The 27,605-nt window shown below is 43.2% G+C and overlaps 1 protein-coding gene across 2 annotated transcripts in view; it reads left to right on the top strand.

Moving 5' to 3' along the window:
- Positions 1–27,605, top strand: part of ZNF827 (zinc finger protein 827) — a 578,049-nt gene that overhangs the window by 226,758 nt on the left and 323,686 nt on the right. For both annotated transcript variants that reach the window (XM_086962262.1, XM_086962263.1), the window contains exon 3: positions 26,298–26,470. In XM_086962262.1, the coding sequence (XP_086818388.1) occupies positions 26,298–26,470 (173 nt within the window). The remainder of the gene's footprint in view (positions 1–26,297; positions 26,471–27,605) is intronic.

Genomic DNA, 27,605 nt, shown 5'->3' with positions numbered 1-27,605 from the left:
CCCGCGGGGTCCCCCGACTCGTGCCCTGTTCTCGTGTAACCTTACTGGCGGCACAAAAAGTTTTTTTCTAACCTATTAGAACCAATAATGTATCTATTTTTCACAATTACGAGCCAATGGTTTACTTACTACAACATACCTTCATTCACCTCCTTAGACCTGGCACCTTTTGGCATGGCTCACCCTGTCTTTTTGCCTCTGAATTCTGTTTTTGATTGTGTGCTAACTTTCGTTTTTGGGCTCTGGGAACTTTGCCACTAATGACCAATGCTAAAGTGCAAGTGCTTCCGGTCTAAAATGTAATTGTATTTGGTTTCTCCATGATTGGCCAATTTGATTTACTAGTACAGTGCTCTGTGGGTGCCCATGCCCTGTAAGTCAAATGCTACTAGTGGGCCTGCAGCACTGATTATGCCACCCACACGAGTAGCACTGTAAGCATGTCTCAGACCTGCCACTGTAGTGTCTGTGCAGTTTAAACTGCAATATTGACCTGGCAAGTGCAATGCCAGGCCAAGACCTTCCTTTTATTACACGGTAAGGCACCCCTACGGTAGGCCCAAGGTAGCCCCATGGGCAGGGTGCAGTGTATTTAAAAGGTAGGACATGTACTGGTGGATTTTTACATGTCCTGGTAGTGAAATACGGCCAATTTTGTTTTTTTACTACCGCAAGGCCCATCTCTCCCATAGGTTAGTATTGGAACTGCCTTTTAACATTTTCAAGTGTATCTTCCAATTGGGAGCTAATAGAAAATTGTAGTTTGGCATCTCTGGACTCAATTTAAAAATACATCTTTTAGTGAAGTTAGTTTTTAAATTGCAGGTCTGAAAATGCCACTTTTAGAAAGTAGGCATTATCTTTTTGTTTTTAAACTTTCTCATTTTCCACAATTAAAAAACATGAACACGAGACACATAATAATACATCAAATAACATCATGTCAGTTCGATACATCAGAGAATGTGATGTGTAGAGAAAACATCAAGACACACCACTTCATGAAGGACACGATAATTAATAGGTAGCGTGACAAAGGAAAAGGTAAACTCTATGTAACAGTGTCTTGACTGGCAGAGTATGAAGAGGATGCAGTGGAAGGGGAGTGGGGTTCTTGGCTCCGGGCATCCGATTCCAAAAGAGAAGATAGATATTGAGGGGTTGCCAAATATCTTTTGGTCTGGCAGTGGGGGGTGCAACGTTGCATATACTTTACTCGTCATGTCGCAATATGTCATGCTACGTAGCCAGGCCTTAATAGTAGGGCAGATCCTGTTACACCAGTGGAGTGCAATCTCTCTCTTTGCCAGTAGTAGAGTTATAGCAGTGTACCTTTCCATTTCCAAAGGGCAAGTTCCCCCACAATGGAAGCATGCAGTGGTTAAGCCTTTCACACAAAAACCTGATTCAATAACCTCTGCTTCAACAACTTTAGGGCCTTCTTGCTGTTACCAGGCCCCTCAAAGCTTCTGGAAAAACATGTCAACAAACATCTGTCCACCTACCTTGAGTCCAACGAAATCCTCCATACCAATAAACTGGGACTTAGACGTCAGCACAGCCTGGAAACAGCTTTGCTGGCTGTAGTTGCAGGAATTAAATCCCTGTTGGACAAAGGAGGCTCAGCAGCCATTTTTCTATTAGATCTCAGTGCGGTCTTCGACACAGTAGGCCATGCTATGCTCATCTGTAGGATATCCAGAGTGGGTATCGTTGGCCATGCCCTGAAATGGTTTTCCTCTTTTTTGAAAGTCAGAACCTTCCAGGTGCTGGACCAATCCTGGTACTCCCAAATCTTCCCCCGTGTTTTGGAGTACCTCAGGGATCATCCCTCCGTCTCTAGCTTTTCAATCTTTATATGTAGCCCCTGGCTGAAATCGTCTGTTCACTTGGGTTGTCATTGGTTTCTTATACGGAAGACACCCAGTTGGTGATCACTATTTCCCCATATCACAACTCTACTCAGTCGTGCCCCGTGTCTTCAGGAACTGGCCAAATGCATGACTAATTGCAAATTGAGGCTGGACGAAGACAAGACTGAGGTTATGTTATTATGTAACAGCTTCAATAAAAGGTTCCCCTCCCCTGAATCTGACTGTTAAGATCAGTTGCCGAGTCCGAAAACGGTTATAAAGAGCCTTGAAATGTGGCTTGACTACAGTCGCACGATGGAGCACCAAGCTAAAACACTTGCAGCTTACTGATTTGTTGTTTTGAAACTACTAAAGAAGGTTTTAAACCTTCTTCCTTTTCTGGCCAGGAGACTAATTGTTCAGGTTCTCATCATCTCCTGGCTTGAATTTGGCAACGCCCATTATCTGGGCTCTCCCCACTATGTGACAAAGAGGTTCCAGATTAGCCAGAATGCTGCTGCCCAGCTCCTGATGAATCTTCCCCAACATCAATCTGCAAAAGCTGCCTTGATGGACCTCCATTGGTTTCCAGTTGAGTGGCGAGTCCAATTAAAAACCTTATGAAATTTTACATAGGTCTCTACACAAGAAAGGCCCTGATCTTTTGAGATCAGTAGCTACTCCTTATATCCCTGGAAGGTCTTTGAGATCTTTCTCATCCCATCTGCTGCAGGTCCTCAAATGCAGAAGATCCCATTGGGGCGACTGCTCTTTTTCCCACCAGGCCCCTAGGCTGTGAAATTCTTTCCCCTTTGATCTTCGCCAGCTATCATGCATTCTATTTTCACAGGGCATTGAAAACCTGGCTCTTTGGCAACTAATCCTCTGTTGATCACGTCCACATGATGACTGTTCCAACGCTTCGTGGCCTTCTGGTAGCCATGCGCTTTACAAGACCTCCAGAATAAGAATAGCAGTGAACCTGCGGGTGCTGTTCTGTACGTCAGCCATATTATCCAAAAGTGCCATCATAGGGGACGGTTCAAGAGGTGTCGAAATCATGCAGGAGAGGGTGTTAAATACGTCAGTCCAAAGTGTTGCGATAGGGGAGAAGGCCCACCTTAAGTTGGGGAGTCTGCCTCAAGAAATCTGCATTTGGGGATTAAAGAGAACCTAGATGGGTTGAGTCGGACAAGGCCAGCATGGGTGGTATAAGATCTGTGCAAAAACCAAAAGTGAAGCAACTTGTGATGATAGTTGGGGGATATCAGTTTAGTTTGCCTTGTGGCACCCACAGGCTGATGTCGGCCACGGGGACCCCATCCCCTGGGGCCCAGCTAAAGTTCAATGGGGGAAGGGTCCCGTGTAGCCCACCCCATCCCTGTCTGAATTCTTCCCAGGGACCCAATCCCCTGGGGCCCAGACACATTTACCTGGGTGCCCTAGCCCCATTCAGGGAACTCAGTGCACTTTGATGGGGACCGCGGGGAGCCTTAATACCCCAGCCTGGCTCCCCACCTCCTGCGGGAGCCGGCATTGCTCCTACTTGCAAGGAGCTGCTAAAAATGCAGCTCCCTGCATGCTGGAGCAATCTTTCATCTGTTTCCCTGCCCGCATAACAAACATAAACTTCATTCCCAGCAAGCAGGAGCAGTTTGATAACTCCTGCCTACTGGTAGTGGAGTTAGTGTTTGCTCTCGCTTGGCAGGTCAAATCTCTTGCCTAGCGAAAGCAAACTGGGCACCTCAGGAGGTAGATGGCAAGTGGCTCTCCAGAGTGCCATGAATGGCTCCAGATGGGGTGCCCTCCTTCTTTAGTATGCACAGGCCGGCCCCAGGGAGGTGGTGGACCATAGGGCTGTATATGGCCCCAGAGGAAGGCCGTGTGGCCCTCCATCCTTCTTTGCAGTACTTTTGTGGCCTGGGAAGATGGGGGTCCCAGGGGCAATTACAAAGTATGAGTGGGTCCTGCACTGCCCTCCTCTTTTATAATTTAGAAGCCCTGGGAGGTGGTGGACCCCTGCTCCTTTAAAGACCTGAGGAGGGAGCTGCACGGCCCTTCTCCTAATTAATAAATAAAGCTGTGGGGAGGTTATGTCTCAGGGTTCAAATTGGACTTGGGAAGGGGGGCCGCATGTGCCCCCTCCCCATTTGTTAATAAATAGATGCCCCCAGGAACTGGCCCACCCAGAGCAGGGCAGGACTGGGAACCCAAAGCAGACCTGACAATTTTCTCTGCTCAGCCTCTGGTGTAGCACTGCCTGACCCCGGAGGCTGAAAACGCTTGCTTGCTGCTTTTGTTACTTGGGGACGATATTGCAGCACTGCTGCAAAACCAGCCACCAGTAACAAAACCATGCCCCATTACTGCAAAACCGGCCCCCACCCTTCCAGCCTCTCGGGGGTACGCCCAATGCCCGGTACAGCCAGTGCAGCCCTGACCCGGAGGCTGAAAGAGAAACAAGTGCCGTAGGCTGTGCTTGTTTATTCTTTGATTTTTTTACACAAATTCAAGAATCCATTGCGATTTAGGGGCAATTCATTAAAAAAAATGCTTTTTTTGTCCTGGTAGGGTCCCTGGGAGGCCCTAGCACCAGGGTTAGGGGGTCAGGGTATTCCTTCTCTGTACCCTTCCCTTCTCTTTATTTTTTACGTTTTTGTTTGGGACTTGGCTGAGGCCAAGTCCCAAGATGGCTACCAACACTTCCTGGTTGAAGTGTTGGCAGACAGTCAGATCTCTGCACGGAATCGGGAGGATTCTCAGATGGATTGTGTCCTTAAATAAACAGATTTGTTTTTCCTTTAATAACTCTAAACTACTGAATAGATTTACACCAAATTACAAACGCTTTCTGAACCAACATCTAGCTTTCTCCCAAATTTAGTGTAATTCCATTCAGCAGTTTCGGCTGTAGTTCATGTCTAAAATTCCTATTGGAATTAACATGGCAAGCGCACATTCTTTAAGCCCCTCTTTTTCTCGGCCCCCACTTGAAAGATCCCCCCAAAACGTTCCATACACAACAAGACCTAACTTGGGGGAAAATTTAATGAAGATTCATTATATATATATATATATATATATATCTCTGCCACTCCACTTCGCAAGCAGGACGCAGGCGCTCTCTTCTCCCGAAGAGACACATGGAGCACAGACCCAAGTAAGTGGAAAAATTGTCGGTTTATTCAGCTGCTACTCAGTCGGCCATTACGCGTTTCGGTACTGACGTACCTTGATCACATGACACAGTAAATGGTCACCTGGTTTCTTATATACCAACATTTGCATTTTTTTCCCTTTTTTTGGTGATGCAATTTTAAAGTGACAGTGCTCTAATAATAACAAATCTGTACATTAGTTGTTGTAACATTTGTGGGCTCTATGACGCATTTTTGCGCGGCATTTTATGTCGGTCTAAATACCATTAGATACATTCACATAGCAATATATACATGTTCAAGTCATATTTACATGTGTTCCTGTGCAAATTTTGCAATAAAGTGCATTTGATCACGGTATAAATACCATAGAGCAGATTTCTAGAGAGTATTATAAATATATAAATAAATAAATATATATACATTTGTTAAAAAAAACCTCATTTTCTTTACAGCTCTATCCCTCTTTATACAAGACGTGCAAGAACGCATGTGCAAAATACTGCTTATTCATAGTTTCTTATTACATATGTGTAGTATCTTTGAGATTGATTTGTTAGAGCCGCTTATATACTCAGGACAGATTATAATGTGATTTAAAAATCCTATTCAGACGCCTCTGATAGGGATGGTTTTGAAAAAAAAGAAAAAGTGTTGTTGTGTAAACCCTGATGACAAAAAACAGAAAAAGAAAACTCCCTAAAAGTGTTGCAACATACAATTCATAATTTTTTATGTCTATGAATTGTTTTATTAAAACCAGTTACTAATAAAAACTTTTTATTTTCTATTTCTTATTTTATATTGAAGCTATATCTATCGTAATACACTGAATTTCATTTGAGTTTGCCAGGGGAATTGTTTATGGGTATATCTTTTTATTCTATTTGTTTTGATATACTCCATTTTAACAATGTTATTATTACATACTATTTGACTGTTCTTATAGGCTTGTGTACAGATCTTCGGTTATGTTAAGCCCATACGGTTGTTTAGAATCTAGCTTTAATATATAGCTGGTTTCTAACCTTCTTAATTTTTCATCCCGATCCCCCCCTCTCTTGCTTGGGGGTATTGTGTCAATGAGATAGTATTTAAGTAATTTAACATCTCCCTGGTGTTTTTCATTAAAATGACGGGCAACTGGATAACTCGGGTCTTTGTTTTTAATTGCACGTATATGTTGCAATATTCTTTTATGTCCCTGCAATTTTGTGCTTCCCACATATCTTAAATTGCAGGGACACTTGAGGATATAGACCACGTATTCCGTTTTACACGTTAGCATATGTTTGATTTGTTGGTCACCTTTTCCAAATGCTAGTGTAAAACTCTTTTTATTCACTCCATTTAAGCAAGCTTTACACGTTTGACATTTATAGAATCCTTGTCTCTGGTTAAACCAGTTCTTTTTGGGGATTTCTATTGGATTGTTCACTACTAATCTGTCTCTCATATTTGGCGCTCTTCTATGAGTGACAGTTGGCTTGTTTGGTAAATGTGGACCTAGTATTGGGTCATTCTTTACCAATGGCCAATTTTTTTCGAATAATTCGACCGATTTCTTTATTTTGTTTGTTGTAGCTTACAATCATTCTAAATTCGTCATCTTGTGGTATCTCTGTTTTTGATACTTTCGTGTTTGTCTTTGCTAAGGCTGTTTCTAGAAGTGAACTTCTGTCTACCTCGTTACTTTTTCTTATTGCATTTTCAATGCATGTTTGTGAATACCCTCGTTCTAAAAATCTGTTCTTGCTTGACTCTTGTGCTTTAGATAATTCTTCTGGTGTGCTACATATGCGTTTAATTCGTAACATTTCACCATATGGAATGCTTTCTACTAGATGTTTTGGGTGATGGCTGGTTGCGTGTAAGATGGAGTTTACAGCTGTTGGCTTTCTGTGTATTCTTGTCTCCAAATTGCCATGTTCTATATAAACCTCAACATCTAGGAATGTTACTTTTGTGGGGCTAATACACAACAAGACCTAACTTGGGGGAAAATTTAATGAAGATTCATTATATATATATATATATATATATATATATATATATATATATATATATATATATATATATATATATATATATATATATATATATATATATATATATATATATATATATATATATATATATATATATATATATATATATATATATCCACTAAATCCGCTCGCTCACCGAAGGGACGACAAGCCACACCAGCCAGGTACGATTCAAGGTTTCTTTATTGGGCACAAAAACAGACGTGTTTCGAGCCTACGGGCTCTTGGTCACATGACCACCACGGACATTTTGCAGTTTAAGTAGGTAGCAAAAGAATAAAAAAGGAAGAGAGACTCGGTGTTCAATTTCACACAGGGTTCCCAAATTTGCTATTTTCTTTAAGAAATTAAATACATTTCATAATAATTATAAAGCACATTTCCAAGGTATGTGGTGTATTTTAGCAAACAGATCTGTAATAAATTTGCATTCTATGTACATATATATATACACACCATTCCCGAAATCCACATAAAGATCGGACACCGACACAGAGGTAACGTTGCCATTTAGTCTTGTCCTTTATTCAATAACTTCGCTATGATGCGTTTCGGCACACCTGCCTTGTTCACATCTCCAGTAGATGATTCCAAAGTATTTTGTTTGCTTGGGGAATCAACGCGTTGAGACTGAACACACTAGTGTTGTTCATGATAAAAGATAACATTAAATCTTAAGTCAGTATATGTTGTTTAGCTTTTGCATGGCTGAGTAAGCTAGAGTGAAGCTAGTCAGGACTGATGAACAATCTGAAACTATGATATGAGGTGTTAAGGATGCTCAGATTCCCCCAGATGAACGCCTGCAATGAAGAGGGTATAACAGTTAACAAGTGATCAAGACTTAAGATATGATCTAGTGACTGCATGTGGTGGATACAGTGGGGAAACCTCCAACCCCCCACTGTTGTACAGCCTTACAACCCAACACTATATTTGTATAATGCAAGGATTAATTGCTTGCCCATAAGAATTAATTGTGATTTTATGTTAACCATTGAGTCCTGTTATGTGTATGTTCTGTTGGTGTTGCATTCATGACCTACTGACAAATAGAACCTATGATGATGATTGAAGTTGCCAAACTTGATGTAATACAAAGAAAGTGCAATAAATGAATTCCATAAAATAAATATGTCATTAAACTCCACCTCTGGCACTAGTGATAGCTACATAAATGAAAGACCAATTTCATCTCAAAATGGTCACCATCTTGAAACATGTTGCAGACCCTATACAGTCACTCGTACATGTACTCTCTCATCATATGTACTCATACACCTATACACCTGTTACACACCGCCACTCATCCATAGAGTTACGCACACACAGTCACACATGCAAACAAAGTATCAAACATCCATATACTTGCATATACAGTTATACACACACTACCACACTTACTGCTACAGAAACGTACACTTACTCTTAAACAATCACTTATAGAAACACCGACTTATTTGTACAGGAACACTTCCAATCTTTCACTCTCACATATACTCACTTATATACACCAATACTCACATATACTCGTTTAAAACATATGTAGTTACTCTTAAAGACACTATTGAGACAGTCATTCACCCACTAACACACCCACTCATCCACCATACGGTCCTGCACACATGCTGTCTTCAACACATACAAACAGTGAGTCACTCATTCATGCATCTATGCACTAAGTAATACCCCCACCGAACCATACAGACACTCAGACACTCATACTGATACTCAAAAACCCAACTAATAACCCATATAGACACTCATGTAGCTACTCACCAACCCAAGCAGCCACTTATACACATAGTGAGATACTGATACAGATATTTAGTTATTTAAACATTACTCACTAACCCATGTATTCACTAAGATACACTTAATCAGCCAGTTATACAATCAATTTTACAAAAAAAATCATCCATATAGACACATATACCCATTTATTCTTCCATCGACCTTGAGATATACATATATAAAACATATTTAATTTTCAGAAAAACACACATTCACTGTATGATGTCATCAGTGATGTCATTTGAGATGTCATCAGTGATGTCATGAGTGATGTCACTGACCATGTCATGAGTGATGTAATATGTGACGTCATCAGCAGCGCATTTCGTGCACGCGAGTTATAGTTAGCTGAACTAACCATAACGGGGAAATTTATATGGTTTTGTACGAGTGAAATATCCAACTATCTATAACGCCCCTGAAACCTATGGTTTATTCAGTGAATTTCTAAGGTTTTTTAAATGCTAATTTCTAACTATGACATCTCTGAAACCTATGGTTTTTTCAGTGAATACATATATATATATAGTGGCAGTCGCCATTAGGTAGTTATAGTTAGGTCTGTTTTCCCATAAAAAGAACGTTATTTGGTGTGCTAATAACTTTGGGCCCGTTTGATGAATCTTCACAAAATTTTCTCCCCAAAAAGTTCATCCACCTCAGCTCCTTCCTAAGAAGCTTTGGGATGATCCTTCAAGTGAGGGCCAAGAAGAAAGGGGGTCCTAAAATTCAAAATCCCCATGCATTTTCCATTGACTTCTTTAAGATGGGCTACAGCAAAAACTGCTGACCGGTGTTAATCCGTTCAGTGGTGTTTGAGATATTAAGGGTTAAAACAATTCAGATATTTGAATGGCTGGGTTTGCGAGAGTCTCAGAGATTCTCGCACGAGCGCCTATTTCCAAATTAAACATTCTGATTGGCCCTGGGAGCTTTATTTTCCTTGGCCCATCTCATTCCCACCGGAATCAGACTCTATCAAGAGCGAGTACTCTGACTGGCTACCAGCAGCATGTGTAAAATATTGCTGGCAGACATTACAGGACTAAGGGTATAAATCCCCTGTCCTGAAGTTGTAAAAAAATAAAGATATAGATATATGAGGGCAGGGTAGGGATACCCTCACCCCGTAGGGCCCATGTGGGGCAACCCGAGGGAACTTCCCTGGGGCCAAAAAGAAAAAGAAAAAAGCTCAAAAAGTGCCATGATGACACAAAATATAAAAAATATGACGGCAGGGCTGCATTTAAGTACATCATGTCCCAGGAAGCCCCCCTGGGCTGCTTCCCCTTTCACGCACCTCTTAAGGATCCAGGAAGCCCACCCCCTGGACAAAACTTTTTAAAATACGGAGGGAGCCACGTGCCCCCCTCCCCAAGCCTCAAAAGGTCCCGGGAAGCCTACCCCGGGGCTGAAACTTTGCTAAATGGGGAGGGGGCTTGTGGGACACCTCCAGAACCTCAAAAGGCTCAGAGTAGCCCATTCCTTGGGCTAAAACTTGATTAAATGGGAATGGGGACCATATGCTTCCCCTCCCAGAGCTTCAAGAGGCCCCGGGGAACCCACCCGCGGGCCAAAACTTTCTAATATGGTGAGGTGGGCTGGCTGGCTCCCTATCCAGCTTCAAAAGGTCAAGGGGAGCCCACCCCTTAGTGCCAAAATGTAACTAAAAGGGGAGGGGCCATGCGACCACCCTCCACGAGCCTCAAAAGGTCCCAGGGAGCGCACCCGTGGCCGATTCTTTTGAGGGAGTGGGGCTGGGCTGTCCCCCTCCCTAAGCTATTAATGGCCCCAGGGACCCCAGCTATAAATATATTGCTCTGACAGCAGGGAGCAGCATTATTATTGGCTCACTGCAGGTGGGAGCAGTGCTGGCTCGCGCTGGATGCAGGGAACCGGTTGGGGCCACTGGGGCCTTGGACCCTGGGTGGGCACCATGCCGCCCACCACTAACAATGCTGGGCCCCATGGGATGGGATCCCCTTGGGCCAAAATAGACCCGGGAAGAGGGGCCATGTGCCCCCTTCCCCAACTACATGATGGTGGGTGGTGCCAGACGATAAGGTCCCTGGGGCTGAAATTGGCCAAGAGAGGGGGGCACGTGCCCCCTCCCCCTAATAATAAAGCTGGTCCCAGAGCAATAGGGTCCCTGAGGTCAAAATTGTCCCAGGGAGGAGGGCCACGGGCGCCCCTCCCTTTTATTTAAATGAGTGGCCCTAAGGATGGTGTCCCCAGGACCCAAATCATCCCGGGTGGGGGGATGTGCATGCCCCCTTTCCTTGTAAAATGCACCAGGCCCCTGGGGATGGGGTCCTCAAGGCCGAAATCAACCAGGGAGGGAGGCAGTGTGCTCTCATCCCCTGAAAAGTGCACAGGGCCCCGGGGATGGGTTTTCCCGGTGCCAAAATAAAGACTGGGAGAGGGGCCATGCACGCCCTCTCACTTTTATTTAAAAGAGTGACTCTGGGAAATTGGGTCCCCAGGGCCTTACAAGGTTTGGGGAGAGGGGCCACACGGACCCCCTCTCCATTAATTTAAAAAAACTGCCCTGATGGATGGGGTCTCCAGGACCAGGCCCTATGGCCAACCCCTACTGCGCACGCCTGAAGGCCATGTGCACCGTGAGGTTGGCTGTATGGGGGAGTGTTGACTGCCAGACCCTTCAGCCATACTCCCACCACACACGGCCATAGGCCCTGCGCTTCCGGGGGGTTGCATTCACGTATGGTAATTAAGTATTATGTTACAATAAAAAGAAACTAGAAATTCATTGGAGAAAAAAGTAAATGTAATGGTTTTGAACAAAAAAAAGCATAAATTCACCAAGTGTGGAAGCAGCGCCCCCGCCATGCACTGCTTATGACCTCACATAAGATATACTCATGACATGTTCTATGACGTCCATTATGGCACCACTGTTGGCATCTCAGAAGAAATCATTGATTACATCACTGATGACATCAATCTTTGTTTTCCCACATATTGGTCTATAAATTCCTATGGTATTAGAGGCCTGACAGTAAGTACAAAATAGCTCAGGAGAAAATCAGCCATCATTAATGCCATCACAGATACAACTCCTTTAGGTTTAGAAAGCATGCATTATGTGCAACATTGACCCAATGCCAAGCACTTTACAGCTAGCATAGTTCGCATTAACAATCAACCACAGATAAATAGAAACCCTCATTGAGTACGGTCTGTATACAACTGTTCAGAGGAAGCTAAATTCCTAAAAACAGTGAATGTTAGTTCCAAAACAAATGACCTACTACAGACAGTTGTTATCTGTATCAAACACCTAAAACTCACTGAACCTAAATTGAGAAATTAAGTTGATATCAGTAGAAAAATGGGCACTGTAAACAGTGCTTACTCTATTGAGAGAGTTTACTTTTCACACTACACTGTTTGCAAACAGTGACACTTTCATAATAAATATACCACAGAATAATAAAAAGTATCTACTAAGAATAGTGTACGCTCTATGCAAAAGTAAAAAAAGGCACTACTTGCTAAAAGTAACCAAAATCTGTAGGTGCTAAACATCCAATACCTGCACCCTTTATACTGTCATGAAAACTTTACAGATAGCCCATCTTCTCAAGCAAAACAAGCACATGTATGTAGGTTAGTACCTTATGCACACAGTCTTCTAAGTTATGTAGAAATTGTCATGCTGACACGCTTCGGTGTAACAACTAAAGCCTGCTTACAAAACGTTAGTACCTACTAGGTAGAATCATACTCCGGTTGAAAACATTTTCTGCATTACCCAAAAAATTGTGTGGAACATAATGAACACTAGTGGTCAACTGTCACCTGCACACAGAGTTACTCTTGAATACAACATTTTTTAACATGTTCAAGACCTCTACACACCTATGGTGCATTGGGAGCAGATGAGTTTTGTAAACTGTTACACCCATTAGCTGGACCCAAGCTGTACAAAATTAGGTAGACAAGCAATATGATACTTACCCGCCACTGTTTAAACTATAAAATAAACTAATACACTCATAAGATGATGTCATCAGTGATGTCATCGGTGATGTCATCAATGATGCCATTTGAAAAGCCATCAGTGATGTCATAGAACATGTCATGAGTGATGTCATATAAGATGTCATAATCAGTGCATGGCGGGGTGCAAATTATAGTTAGCACTGTTAAGTATAACAGATGTCAATTCTCAGGTCACTGACATATTCACCTAACTTTTGGGTTTTTTCAGTACATATATAAACTAATGTTAATTCAGGAAAAAATTAAGGGAAGGTAAAGTATGACAATAGCACAAATTAAAACAAAAATCAGAGGACACAGTAATATACCCTGCATGCCGAAACCCTCAATTCCTGCCCTATTTACTGTTCCCTTTTGGCTTTTTTTTTGTAGCACCCTGTACCCATTCAAATTCAGATCACTCCATTCCATCAACGTGGTAGCGAACAAGACAAGGCCTAAGGAAGCATTTTCCAGTGGTTCTGGATGGGCCTTAAATCTACCTCTCACAGAGGGGGCACCAAGTTGAACACCTAACAGGATTATTTAAGAAATACAAATGAGACTAAAAGACGCGCTTGCAGGAGGGAACCCTGCTCTTACCTGCCGTGAGGGGAACGGCGCGAGTGCTTCTCTCTCCTTCCCCAGCCCGGACATTGCCGTGAGGCAAACGGCCAGCGATCCATCAATCCCAACGCCGTGAGGGGAACGGCCAGCAAGAGGGCAGGAACTACATCTACCAGCACTCCCGGGCAGCGCGGAGAGTTGACGATAGCGCTTGCCCGGGATTTCTTACAATAGCGCACCTGCCCCACGCCACGCGGGACGCGCTTGCAGGAGGGAACCCTGCTCTTACCTGCCGTGAGGGGAACGGAGTGAGTGCTTCTCTCTTCTTCCCCAGCCCGGACATTGCCGTGAAGGAAACGGCCAGCGATCCATCAATCCCGACGCCGTGAGTGGGACGGCCAGTAAGAGGGCAGGAACTACATCTACCAGCACTCCCGGGCAGCGCGGAGAGGTGACGACAGCGCTTGCCCGGGATTTCCTACAATAGCGCACCTGCCCCACACCACGCGGGACGCGCGCCGGCTAAGCCCGGGCAAAGGGCGGACCATCTGTGGCCCTCGGAGGCCGGAGGAGGCTGGGCCGGGCCACCCCTCTTACATATGCAGTGGATGCCAACGAAGACCAGGCAATCAACCTAAGGTACTGTTAATTAAGATATAAAGCACCCTGGCCACATACGTTTTGAAACATCGGTCTAGTTTCAAGTTTGAAGGATTAAATACTGACCTGGTGGGGACTCTTCTCATATCCACTACTGAATTAGTAATTATCTGGAAAGAATGAGTAATGCGGGTAAACAGTCAAAAATCTCCGCACCACGCCCAAATACCAGGCTGCAAGCGGCCACGCCACAGCATTTACCTAGCTTAACAGTTATAGACAAGATGTTACAAAAAACGATAGGGGTGGTAGCAATGGCAATCGAAAACACCAAGAGAAGGCTATCACTCACTCCCACTATATGTATCCAAGACCCAGGAGGGGATTGTTCAGCTATTGTAACAGTTGTCCCTGACTTCAGATCCTATTTAACATCATCTTATGCCAAGCTTCCCTGTGCACAGGCACCCACACAGACCCCCATAATGGTTGAGGATACCCCTATAGATCTGAATTCTCCCCCCCCCCCCCCCCGGCTCGGAAATCCCCACAATAAGAAAATCATGCCCCAGAAGGAAAAAAGAATGCTTACCAAAAAAGAAAATGGGCACAAAAAATATAGCCAACCGTAACCTGGTGACTCCTACAACCAACATGCCACAATTGACACCAGGTATACCTTGTTGGGTCACTAACATGGTGGCTTACCTACAGGGATGTCTGGAACAGACTATCGTCACCCATATCAAACCCCTGGTGTCCAAGATTGACAGACTAGTCTCTATCTTAAATACTGGGGGGTAGGGACTGCAAAGCCCGTAAATCCTTTAGGAAATCCAGCTCCGTCTGAGCAGGGTGGCATACCAAAAAACACATATAGGGATATGGTAGCATCATCAGCAAACCCCCCACACCGAATATAAATGTAGGAACACCTTTAACTACCACCAAGCCTACCAGAGTTCCCCCACCCCTCTCCCTACTACCACTACTCATGGACAGATCCATCAGGGAGTAGGAAACTCTAACCCCAACAACGATAAAATTGGTCCCAAACCCAAGGAGGGCAAAAATGAAATCAAAAATAGTTTGCCTAAAATCAGAAACGTACCAGTTAAAGCTGGTCTAGCCCGACTGCCGACCATTAACCTCCCCCCTGAAGCTCTGCCCTTCTTTGTAGCACTTGCAGGAGTCCCGCCCCTAGAGGAAGGGAGAAATGAAAACCACTTTGATCTAAAAAATAAGTGCATGCAATGGCTAAATGTAAATAGACCATTACCCTCAAACATCTCAGGGGAAATACTTGCTGTCAGAAGAGTGGAGCGGATTGGGAAGGGACCAAAAACTGTGGCAGGAGATATCATATTAATAAACTTTAGGGACACCTTTGTTGTGGATCATATCTGTAATGCCCCCCTGTGTAGACCAAACACCCAAATATATCCACTACACCTGTCATATTTTTACCCTACCCCACCCCAGAGACCAGCCTACCCTAACAGGGCTTTCCGCAGTAGGGGCTATTATGGCCCACCAAATAGAATGCAACAGTGGCGAGCACCTGGGGAGGGCACATGCTAGATGGGCAGGATGGACTCAAAATCGTATCCTGGAATATAGCAGGATTTGCTGCCAAATATGAGATCCAGGAATAGAGACAATATATCACCAGGTTTCACGTTATATGTTTACAGGAGACCTGGATGATTGATTCTAATCATTCCTCCCTTTCAGAATGTCACCACTCCCACCCATCCCTAAATTTGCAAAGGCAGAAAATTGCCATCCTGGCAGACTTTCTTCATGTTTTCGTTCTCATTAAAGCTCAAATGTTCACCAAACCATACTGTTTTTGTTTTTACTCAGGTTATACTGTTTGCAATCAGGTCAACTTTTATGTACAAAAATAGTTTGAATTAAGTCCAAATAGTCTTTCCATAGTCCGAAAGAGGCAAATCTTAAAGGAGCAGAGTGCTTTATTCTGGATATGTGAAAAGTGGAAAAACACGTGGCCAGAGTCGAATCTGGAATTCATCTATAAAGCGTGTTGATAAGTACAAGGATTCCTGCTATATTTGTGGGACAATAGGGCTTTAATAGGACCAACAGAGCCCCAACGGCCAAATCCTGGCTACAGGCCGATCTGATTCCGAGAGGTTTACGCTGAGTTGACCTAGTAATCTTTTCCTGATCATAGTGAGCTAACTGATAAGATCCTTTCACACCTAGTGAAGACAGGTGGTCCTGGGTTTCAGTGCACAGATATGACTGCTAGATTCGACATTACACTAAGGCAAGTATTTATTGATCAATCTATCATTTCATTCCTTTACCAATATTAGCAAGTTATATAATACGAATATAGCAGAATAAAACATAAAAATGATGTCACGCATGACAAGCAGAACAATTTACAGCTTTTTACTGCTTCCTGAATAGGCATTCAGTACTAAACTTGCAACAGTTTCTTTTTACAAAGCTCTCTGACTTTCTAGTGTTTGTCAAATGCATTTCGGTGGATGGATTTTGTTGCAATTATACTTCTCTTGGTATGTTCCGTCCACCCCTGCCATTCTGCCACAGTTGGTTTCCCCCACCCTGAAGCTCACTGTGGAATGTTGGTGCTCTCTTCAGTGAGGAGCGAGGATGGTCAATAAAGTACAACTCAGCATACCTCCAGAGTCCTGTCATTATTCTGGAATTACAACACTGGCGACGGAACTGCAAAGGGGGCAGTATTGGCCATTTCCCCTTTGAGTACTCTCTCCACACAAGAAGGAAGAAAAACAAGGAGCATCCAGTTTGTAGATCCCTGCCTGAAGCAGTTTTGGATAAACGTTTAAAAACTGAGAAAGCTGTATTAAGAAGAAGAAAGCGAAGTGTAAGCGGATCGTTTCTAGAGTATCCAGTAAGAATTTCTTTGTCATCCCTGCCTTTATATGCACAACCTTCCTGGGAATTATATGAAGACAGTAAAGTTTGGGACTCCAGTCGATGTGACCGGGTATCCTGGCTGTACTAGTGACTGTGTGTTCCGCCGTGGGAAAAGTCATCGCTGCTCCCCAGTTTACAGACTTCATTTAGGGGTGGGTGAAGTGATGTGCATGCGTCGTTACGAGATTCCTTGAGGATTTTCTTTGCTGAGTAGTCTGGTCATAGAACTGATCAGAGTGTACACATTTACCTGCCGGGACTCAAGAACAAGCATACTCGGCGTAATTCCATTGCCACCTACCTGCCATCCTTATCGGGTTGTGTTGTCACGCAAGGAAGAGGTGCGGAGCGTCTGGTGGGGACGAGTGAGGAGCAGCAGCACGGATCTGTGGGCAACACCCTCATCAGCGTCAGGGTCGGTTCGAGTGAGCGTCTTGGCCTCTGGTGCGGGGATAATCCTGTCAGCATTCTGACATTTTGGGTTTCCTGCACCGAGGTGTCTGCCAAGCTGTTTTCTTAACGTCAGCTGTGAGGGCCGGACCTGTCAATGCCTTCCGACGCGCCATCCGCTGTGGGCCGTAAGCTATCTGTATTTAGAGCTTGTCAGTTTCTGCCGGCGCACCAGGTACTGAGGGCCGGTATTTACTAAGTTTTATTCGGCAATAAGTCCATTGTGTTCCGGTTCCCTACGGCTCTTCACGGACATTGTGGTGACTCAAGCTAAGTTAATTAGCAACTTTCTGGTAGTTGAGCTTCTGTCTAGGCGGTGAGTGTACCGAACTGCTTCTGGTTTCCTAATTACAGTTTCTACATCTCCAGTACAATACATCTTCCTCATCCTTCAAGAACTTTTGACTGCAACGGGGATCGGGGCTAGGAAATACCATTGTTTGTTTATTGATAGTTCAACTGTGGTAGCTTGCCAACTTGAAGCTGTGGTTTGTTTTTGTTTTTCATTATTTCTGTGCTATATTTTGTCATAGGTTGCATCTCTGCCCTTTTATCCCTAGTATATGTTATGGTCTCTAGCCTACTATAGTGGGGACACAATCTTCTATCCTCTCCTCACTAGTGCCTTTATACTCTACTGGTGAATAATGGCTGCAGCAAGCATGAGTCAACCCCACCCTTTTTGAATGACATTGGGGAACCGGAGATTAGTTGGGAGGAGTGGGTGAAGCTGTTTGAATCCTACCTCATAGCTATTGGGGGTGAGAGGTTCAGCTCAGTAAGGAAACAGCACATATTACTCCATAATTTGGGTGTACAGGGGCGCAATCTGTACGAATCATTACCGGTGCCAGAACAGGAGGAGGATGTGGTAGGAGAGGTAGATGTGTTTGCCCAAACTATGGGGAAATTAGAAAAACATTTTGGAGACAGGATAAATGTGGTTCTTGAACGCCACAAGTTTTTTAAGAGGAGCCAGGGCAAACAAGAGTCAGTGCAGAATTACATTGCAGCTTTGTGGGGTCTTACCCAACTATGTGAGTTTGGTAACCTCATCGATTCCCTTATAAGAGATTAACTGGTGAGGTGCACTAATAATCCTTGCATCCAAGAAAAATTATTGGCAAAAAAACCAGGGTTAAGAGAAGCTATTGAAATAGCAAAGTCAGTTGAGCACACTGCAAGGTGCATTAAGGAAATGAAACCCAACGGTGAGGTTGTGGCAACTATCAAAGATGAAGAAGACAAGAATGAGGTGTATAAGGTGAAATAAAAAGAGAACAATAGCATCAGAGTAGATAACAGAGAGAAGGGTCCTAAATGCTACAGGTGTGGCAGCAACAACCATTTTGCAACTTTTTTCCAATGCCCCGCCAGGTATGTCACTTGTAAAAAATGCAATAGGAGAGGGCATTTCGCGAGAGTATGTAGAGATGGAGAGCCGCACACTAGAGATCATGAAAAGAACATGGAGAGGGTCGCAAGTAAGGAAGTACAATGCATAGAGCATAAAGTTGAAAAATTAGTTTTTCAATTCAAAGACGTCAGTAATACTGTAAATTCTATCTATCCTAAATCGAGGTATTAATTGATAACAAATGTGTAGAAATGTATGCTGATTCTTGTTCACCGTTCACTCTACTAAAAAAAGATGACTTTGTTTCCCTGGGTAACAGTAATGTTAGTGAATTAAAAATGCCAGATATTTCTCCTACAGGATACAATAAAGGACCCATTCCTCTTTTAGGTATGGAAAATGTGCAGCTACAATTTAAGGACAGGAAAACTTATGGAACTGTGTATGTAGTGAAATCAGGTTCTAATCTACTAGGGTGGGTACACCAGAAAGAGCTGGGAATCATCTTAGACCCCAATAGTGCTGAACAAGTCCTACTCAAAGAAAAGTTCCATATGGGTGATAACATTTGTGAAGAGTTCAAGCAGTTATTTAAGTAGGAGCTAGGGTGTTTGCACAAATTCCAACATAGGATCAAGCTAAAATACAATGCAAAACCTATTGTACACAGACTACATCCAGTGCCTCATAATTTGAAAGATCTTCTTGAGAAAGAGTTGCACAAGCTATGTGATTTGGACATAATCCAACCTATAAACTGTTCAGAATGGTTGGGTCCGATAGTTATCGCGGCCAAGTCCAATGGGGAGGGAATTCGTCTATGTGTAGACTTGCGCAGTCTCAATGACAGTATTTGGGTAGAAAGACATCCCTTGCCCATAATCAACGAAATGCTTAGCACCATGGGTCCTGCAAAGTATTTTAGTGTGATAGATTTATCCATGGCGTACCACCAGATTGAACTCCATCCAGAATCAAGACCACTCACAGCGTTCATCACACCTTTCGGGGCATTTATGTTTAAGAGATTGCCTTTTGGACTTGCATCCGCTGCAGCTATTTTTCAAAAAGCCATGCAGAAGATTTTGGATGCTGTAGAACGTACCATGTGTTTCCAAGAGGATATTTTAGTCTACGGCCAAAACATGGAAGAACATGATGGTGTGCTAAGGCAAGTTTTTAGGAGACTCATGGATGCTGGCCTAAAGGTAAAAAGAGAAAAGTGCAAGATAAGAGTACAAGAAGTTGAATACCTGGGACATTCAATTTCAGAAGATGGATTCAGACCTAAGAGCAGCTTGATCCGAGCGGTAAAAGAGACTCCCCATCTTAGGAATAAAGAGGAACTTAAGTCTTTCCTTGGGCTCATGGAGTATATATCCAAGTATGTTGACACCTTTGCTGCAAAATGTGAGCCAATGAGAGAACTCTTGATGAAAAACAAGGTGTTAGTGTGGAATGAAGAACATGAAGTCGTGGCGAATGCCTTGAAGGATGACCTAATCAACTCTCCTGATTTAGGAACTTTTGACCCGTCCAAGAGAACAATACTTGCAACCGATGTCTCAAACAACGGTCTGGGCGCAACTCTGATGCAAAAAGATGGAAAAGATGAGAAGATCGTTGCTTTTGCATCCAGGAGTCTCTCAAAACCTAAGCGGAACTACTCCGTAATCGAGAGAGAAGCTTTAGCCTGCTTTTGGGCTGTGAGACATTTCAAGTTTTTCTTATGGGGTTTAAGGTTCACCATTAGGACTGACCACAAACCCCTCACATTTATATTTTCAGTAAAGGGTCTCGAACATTGCACCCCAGGTATCAGCAGATGGATCTTAGGACTGGAACACTACAATTTCAATGTTGAGCATGTGCCGGGCAAGGAAAATAAAATTGCAGATTTCCTATCGAGGTCACCTTTACCAGAAGTGGGAGCCACAGAGGAAGCTCTTGACAGTCCCATATTAATGATGGACATACCTGCCATCTCTGAAAGAGAATGGGGAGACAGTATGAAAGCGGATAAGGAGTTGAGTACCCTAAGAGAATACATGAGACAAGGATGGCCCAATAAGAGGAACGAGTTGGAAGCAGGCATTGAAGATTATTGGGAAGTCAGGAACGAACTGAGCGTCATCGGAGAAAAGGTATACCGCAACAACAGGGTGGTACCCCCTAAAGAGCTCTGGAAGATAGTCATTGACTTAGCACACGAAGGTCACCTGGGGCGTAGTGCTACCAAAGCTAGAATAAGATCTAATTTCTGGTTCCCTAGGATGGATGCAATGACCGAACAAATTGTAAAGGAGTGTGGGGCATGTGCCAGGAGTGACAAATCCAAGGTGGTACACAAAGCTCCTTTGTCCCCAGTTGAAGTTTCTACCAAGCCATGGAACAAGTTGGCTATGGACATTATTGGACCAATGCAGGAACTTGCTGTACAAAAGAGATTTATGCTGGTCCTGATTGATTATACATCACACTGGGTTAAGCAAAAGTTTGTACATAGTATCACCACGAAATCGGTGATTGAGTTCTTAAAGGAGGTGTTCTATGAGGAAGGGATACCCTCGATTGTAGTTACTGACAATGGGGTACAGTTCACCTCAAAAGAAATGCAAGAATTCCTGAAGGGTTTGGGCATAAAGCATGAAACCACAGCTCTGTATTGCCCGAAGGCCACCGGCCTAGTGGAACGTGCAAACAGGATCATTAAGGAACATATCCAGTTAGCTGCCATCAATGGACATGACATAGAAAACTCACTTAGGAAATGTCTGTGGGCATATCATACATTACCCAATAAGGTAACTGGGGTTTCACCTTTTGTGTCATTGCGTGGTAGGGAACCATGTACTAAATTCAATCCAAGTTGGCCAAATCACAATGCAGTTTGGAAATCTTCCCCACCGAATGGGTTTGGGAAAGGTTTCTGACTGACTCGGATCGGGAGAGTCCGACCGACCAAGTACGATGCATCTGGATGCTTCCAGATACGATTCGGTCGGACTTCCATTGTCTTCCATGGGAGCCTATTTTCCAACCGAATGCAGAGGCTTCCATTGAAGAAAGGTGTGGCTGGGGAAAAACGGGCACCCTGTGGCGGGGCACCCCCTGGTGCTTGCCGCACTGTGCATGGCTGGTAAGGGGGGGACCCATGGCTACCCCCACGGGCCCGATTGGGAAGGCTCCAGGTGCAAGGGGGCCCGATATGGGCACCCAAAGTCTGATTCCGACTGCTATTTCGAGTCAGACGGCACGATTCCGAAAGGCAGTCCGAATCCAGCATTGTACTCGATCGTTAGGAAAGGCGGCCCGTAGAGACATACAATTCTGCTCTGTATGGCTCGGTCATTCTGAATGCCATTGGGTTCAGATTGGGATATTCCTAACGCCTAACTTGCATTGTACTCGGTTGGTCGGAAACCTTTCCGAGTCGGTCGGGAAGACATGTTCTCAATCTGATTCAGACGGAGCAAATGCTTTTAGGAGGCCTTCCTAACCGCATCGTGATCAGCCAATAGGTGTCAATACTAGGCATTTACATGTATTTGATTCTTGACGTCCAACTCCTTTCAACACAGGTGTGAGAAAGAGATTTTAGTCTACATGGGGTGTGTTTGATTAACCAAATCTGTTAATGATTCAAGCATTATCAAGCATCATCTATGGTAACACCTTTTATTTATTTATTTATTTATTTATTATAACACTTATAAAGCGCGCTATTACCAATCGGTGTCCTGGCGCCTGCTCTGTATTGAGCCACAGATTTGTGTGATACCAAATTGGTGTTCACCTTATCTGACATTTACTATTATTTTGGACACACTCTCTAGAAACCCTCTCGTATGCTCTGCCCCTTGGACTTGCAGATGTATAGTTATGATCGTAAGCTAGTCCTGTTCAGAATTTAAATTGTAAATGACCCACTGCGCACCTCTTAAGAAAACTCGTGAATAGCATTCGTTGGGTAGGCTCCAAGCACCACTCTCACCTTGAAGCCTATAATCAGTTATTAAAAAAAGGTTAGCCTGAGTTACAGTTTGTGAGAACCTTCTAGTACTCTTCACAGATTTGTGTCTAGCAACCTCCAGCATTAAACCTGATCACTAGATTGCAAAACCAGGGAGATCTACAACACTTACCAAGTTTACAATATTCCCTTGCACAGTTGTAATTTTCAGATGTGTATTGTTCGATTTATGGGAATGCAGAAACATCTTCAGTATTTTTATATCACCCATCGATCAACATCTCAAGTGGCTACATCACTAGCATTCAGAAGTATCAGTACTATAGGTTTATGCAACAGTAGGAGCACTTTTGGGAATCTCTGTTATGAACTGAACCTCAATCATCAAGATAACAGCAAAACACTTAATGCTTTCTTAGGACCCATGAAAGTTGATGTTTTTTTGTGTTCCTACATCCTGTGAACTTCCCTTTAATGGGTCACTATTATAACACATTGGTGGGCACAAGACCCTACTCACTGGTCATCTAGAACCTTCATGGACTCCAACCAAAACCGCTCTTCGCATTGTCGTAGGGTAAATCGACATAGTAAATTCAGACATCTCCCTTTTGTCCGAGAGCTGCATTTGCATCCTCTCCCTCCGATCAAATGTGCTTGAAAGTTTGTTGTTGATATACAAAGAACCTCACTTGGGAAAGCATGCATAACTTATATCTAAACTCAATGTGTCCATTTCCACCCATACTGCTAGGCTCACATCCATGGCCAGGCAGGATGGTCAAAACATTCACAAAGACTTTGCTTGTTTAGGGACTGAGACTCTGGAACGATCTTCCTTGCACCTCAGAAATTCTGGAATGGTCTCAGAACCCAACTATTTAGAATCCTGCTACCACCTTAGACTGTATCTCATTTATTCTACTTCTTGCTCCTTTGTGATCCCTGCTGTATGTCTATGCACCTGTAGTCCCTAACTCACCTTTTAAATATATCTGCTTGTCTCTATATCCACAGATGTTGGCTACATATCCTGTTGGTATGTGAAGTGCTTAGCTTCCTTTGGCTTTATGTTTGCACTCTACAAAAAAAGTAAATAAAATGCATCCTTGCCAAATCTCCTCCTAATAGAATTTCTGCTTGTTGGCCTTTGAGTGGCACACATAAAGCACTAATACTGAAATTGAAGAATATAAGTACACTGCTTTCTTAAACAAATAATGAAGACTCTATATAGTGGATAGAGTTTCTAGTAGTTTATCCGTGCACAAATGTGTCAGAAGTGATAGCTAAAGGCCAAGTATAATCTAGCACCCTTGAAAGCTTTATTAAAACCAATAAACAGCAAATTACTTCATGAGTCCATTTTCAAATTGAGCCTACTCCTTTTAGTAATTCTTGATGATTATTAGACATAATGCAATTGCTGTTTGTTTGTGACATCGCCTGGTAAGGTAGACATCTACATTGAATTTCTATTAACATAGACATTTATTTATTCATAACACACTACATCGTCAACCGGCTGCCTTCCAAAACCACAGCTATAACCATGCCATGAGCATGTTTATCATGGGCGGTGTTGCTGGTTTAACACATTCCAGGAACGGGCAATGGCAAGAGACAATATAAATATACAGACAGCCGAACATGAAGACAATGCTTCAGCATGATCCCATCATGTATCAGACCCACATTATCTGGTGCTCGATATCTCACCCCATTCTGCACCTCTCCTCTTCTTCCCCGTTCCTTAGCCCCCAGGGTGTTGATTAATGATACACCAGCACAGGGCATTAAAAACGAGCTAAGCCTTTGGAAAATTGGGCCAACCCTAGGCCTTCAAGTTGGATACCTCTGCTCTAAGGGCAGTGGTGGTACATTCATCCTCTTGGAAACAACATTTTGAAAATTCTAACTGACATGCAGGTGAGACAATAAAATAGAAATGGATTTAAGAAGGTGTTATATCTTGTTGGGTGATCTGCAACAAAAAAAGTCACTACCAGTGTTACAGAGATGAATATGTAGTATTTTGCATTGTGCTTAACAGGCCATGAATATCTGTTACTAGTTTTACTGCAGACCTAGCATTGAATAGGGTACATTTCACTTACATTATTCTGAGAGAAGTGAAAATGATATACGGACAACCTTTTATACATAGGCCTGATGTGGGCAGGCGGTTGCCCATGGCACCTGTTGCTGAGGGCGACGAGGTACTCCCACCTCAAGCCGTGCAGCAAGTCAAGGGCACTGCACAGAATAAAAAGGGATCCAAGATGCACAAAAAATTGTCCTTGCCTAGAATGTCAGAATAACCTGAACCTACCCTCCGTGTAGATTATTCCATGGTTGATTTTGTCCGTACATGTTTGTATATTAAACTGTGTTAGATGCTGTTTAAGACTGACAGATGCCCTGTGCATAGTCTGGACATCTGAAATCAAAAGTAGTCAGGGAAGAAGAATATTTATGGTATAGTAGAAAAAGCGATCTTTGTTGTGGTAGGATAATTGCTTGTTGTGCTGTCTGCTAGCAGTGCCCCAGAAGAGATGGCTCCCCAGAGGATATGGCCGTAGGAGTGTGAACAGTGAATGCCCAGTGCTGCCGGTGAACCGTGCTTGCTGGGGTGTCAGAAGACATAGACCCTCATTACAAACAACAGAATTTACGCCCGAAGGAATCTCAACTTGTGTTGAAAATACACTCCTTGCCATTCCAAGCGTCTCCAGATCCGGATTTATTCTGGTCCATAGACACCAGACCCCGTCAGAGATGCTAATGGGGCAGGAAGGGGCAGTGGGCAGCCAGCAGTACAGAAATCTACCCTCACCCGACTCCTAGATCTGTATGGGGAGAGGAGACAGTGATCCAAACCCCATCCCTCAGGGCAAGTACAAGCCTCCATTAACCTTCCTTCCCTCCCTCCGCCCACTCTGCACCCCAGTTCCCACTCAACACCCTGAACCCCACTGGCCTTTTTCCTGACACTTTCCACCTGCACAGAGTGCTGAATATAAAATATCGTTTTAAAATTTGGTTTTCCTTACTCCTTAAACGGGATCTCCTCCGTGTGGTTATTCTCCTTTCCGGGGAGAAAAGCTGAAGTCAGCAGTTTTTAGAGTGGCAGTGCCAGCCAGAATCAGTATACCTGGCCGTTCATGTATCCCCGCGCCGAAATCTGCTGAACTCATAACAAGGGCAATGGAATACAAGGCTGTGTCAGTAGTATGTGGTCCTGCCACAGAGATTAAACACCGACGCCACAGTTTGGCCGTGGCTAGGGTCTACTGTAAAGCTGAAAATGGTATCAAGGCACAGAAGGAACAGTACAAAGATGTAGATTTACAGGATTAATAATGTATTTTTTCATAATTTGATATTATTAAATGCTACCACATTAAATGCTACATGTAAATCCTTAGCTCTTCCCATTCTAAAAAAAAACAGGCAGCAAATGTATACATAATATATGCGTACATAACGGAAAATCCTGTAGTATTGTCCTAAATATAACATTCATAAATAGTTTTTTGTGTTTCTTCCTATTTAAAGGCTCAGAAGACGAAGGAGGAAAGCCTTTCCAGTGCCCCATATGTGGTTTAGTTATAAAAAGAAAAAGTTACTGGAAACGACATATGGTGATCCATACAGGTTTAAAAAGTCACCAGTGCCCCCTCTGTCCTTTTCGTTGTGCCCGCAAAGACAATCTGAAATCACACATGAAGGTAAGGCCAATTTTCAGTTTCATTTCATTTGATGTGCTTTACTAAACAAATTGTGCCATAGCTATACATGCCAAGGAGAAAGGTGGTGTATTTATGTAGGAAGGAAGACTGCATTATCTCAATAAATCAGCAGATTGACAACTGTTGCAGTTTAGGCTGTAGAAAAGATTATGGCTAGTGAAACCTGTTTACTTCCCACTCATATTTAAGCTACTTATCTAAATTTGACACTGTGAAAGATTTTGAAAGATTTTCATTCCTGATGAATAAATATTTCTTCATTTTACTTGCCCACATGTTCATAGTTCAAGTTGACCAATGCCCTTCGTTTATCAAATTTCCTCATAGATAAAACCTAAATCATTTTAGATCTATCCCTAAAATGGAGAAAAGGCATGTCCAAAGAACATGGATTCATATAGGTTACTATCTATAGATTTCAGTTAACTAATACTTGAATTCCATTCCATAACACATACATTAGATCTCCTTTTTCCTAACAGTTCCAATAGTGCAGTCCATCATTATAGCAACCTACCTTTGTTTGCTAGTTGTAAGTGTTGCAGCCAGAACTAGGCCTGGTACTTGTGCCTATATTTTCTTAATTTCAACCTCCGTTAGGTGCTTGCGATCTATAAGATAGTAAATAGTAAAGTTTGTGAACCTGTAACAAAGTAACCTGGCTTTAGTGGTAGAAGCGCTGGCTTCCATTTTATAGTGTTTGCGATCAGATAGTGATCTCAAATGTTGCAGGTCGCAAACATTGCTTGAAGCATCCAACCTCTTTTATAAACACTGCATTGAGTTGTTTTGCATGTTTTTTGTTTTCAGAATTCCTCCCATTTATGCGATCAGTTAATGATCATATACAGCGTTTATGTACGTAGGCCCGGTCTATTACTTTATTATAAATGCATTACCTCTGTGTTGTGTATTTTGATTTAGTGCTATTTTACTGGTGATGTTAATTTTTACTGCAGGTATATTAACCGCATGCGCGCTAGCGCAATTCCGCTCCTGTGCTGAGTTTTTTAAAACCGCACTTTACGTGACGAGCTGGGCTCGTCATCAGCGTGCGAGGAGGCTACGCCATGACGAGCCCAGCTCGTCATCAGCGTGGAAGGGGTTAACAAAT

The sequence above is a fragment of the Lissotriton vulgaris genome, chromosome 3_1 (genome assembly GCF_964263255.1).
Source record: "Lissotriton vulgaris chromosome 3_1, aLisVul1.2, whole genome shotgun sequence".
NCBI classification, from domain to species: domain Eukaryota; kingdom Metazoa; phylum Chordata; class Amphibia; order Caudata; family Salamandridae; genus Lissotriton; species Lissotriton vulgaris.
Note: the sequence above shows the minus strand (reverse complement) of the source record. Positions and strands in the feature narration are given on the sequence as shown.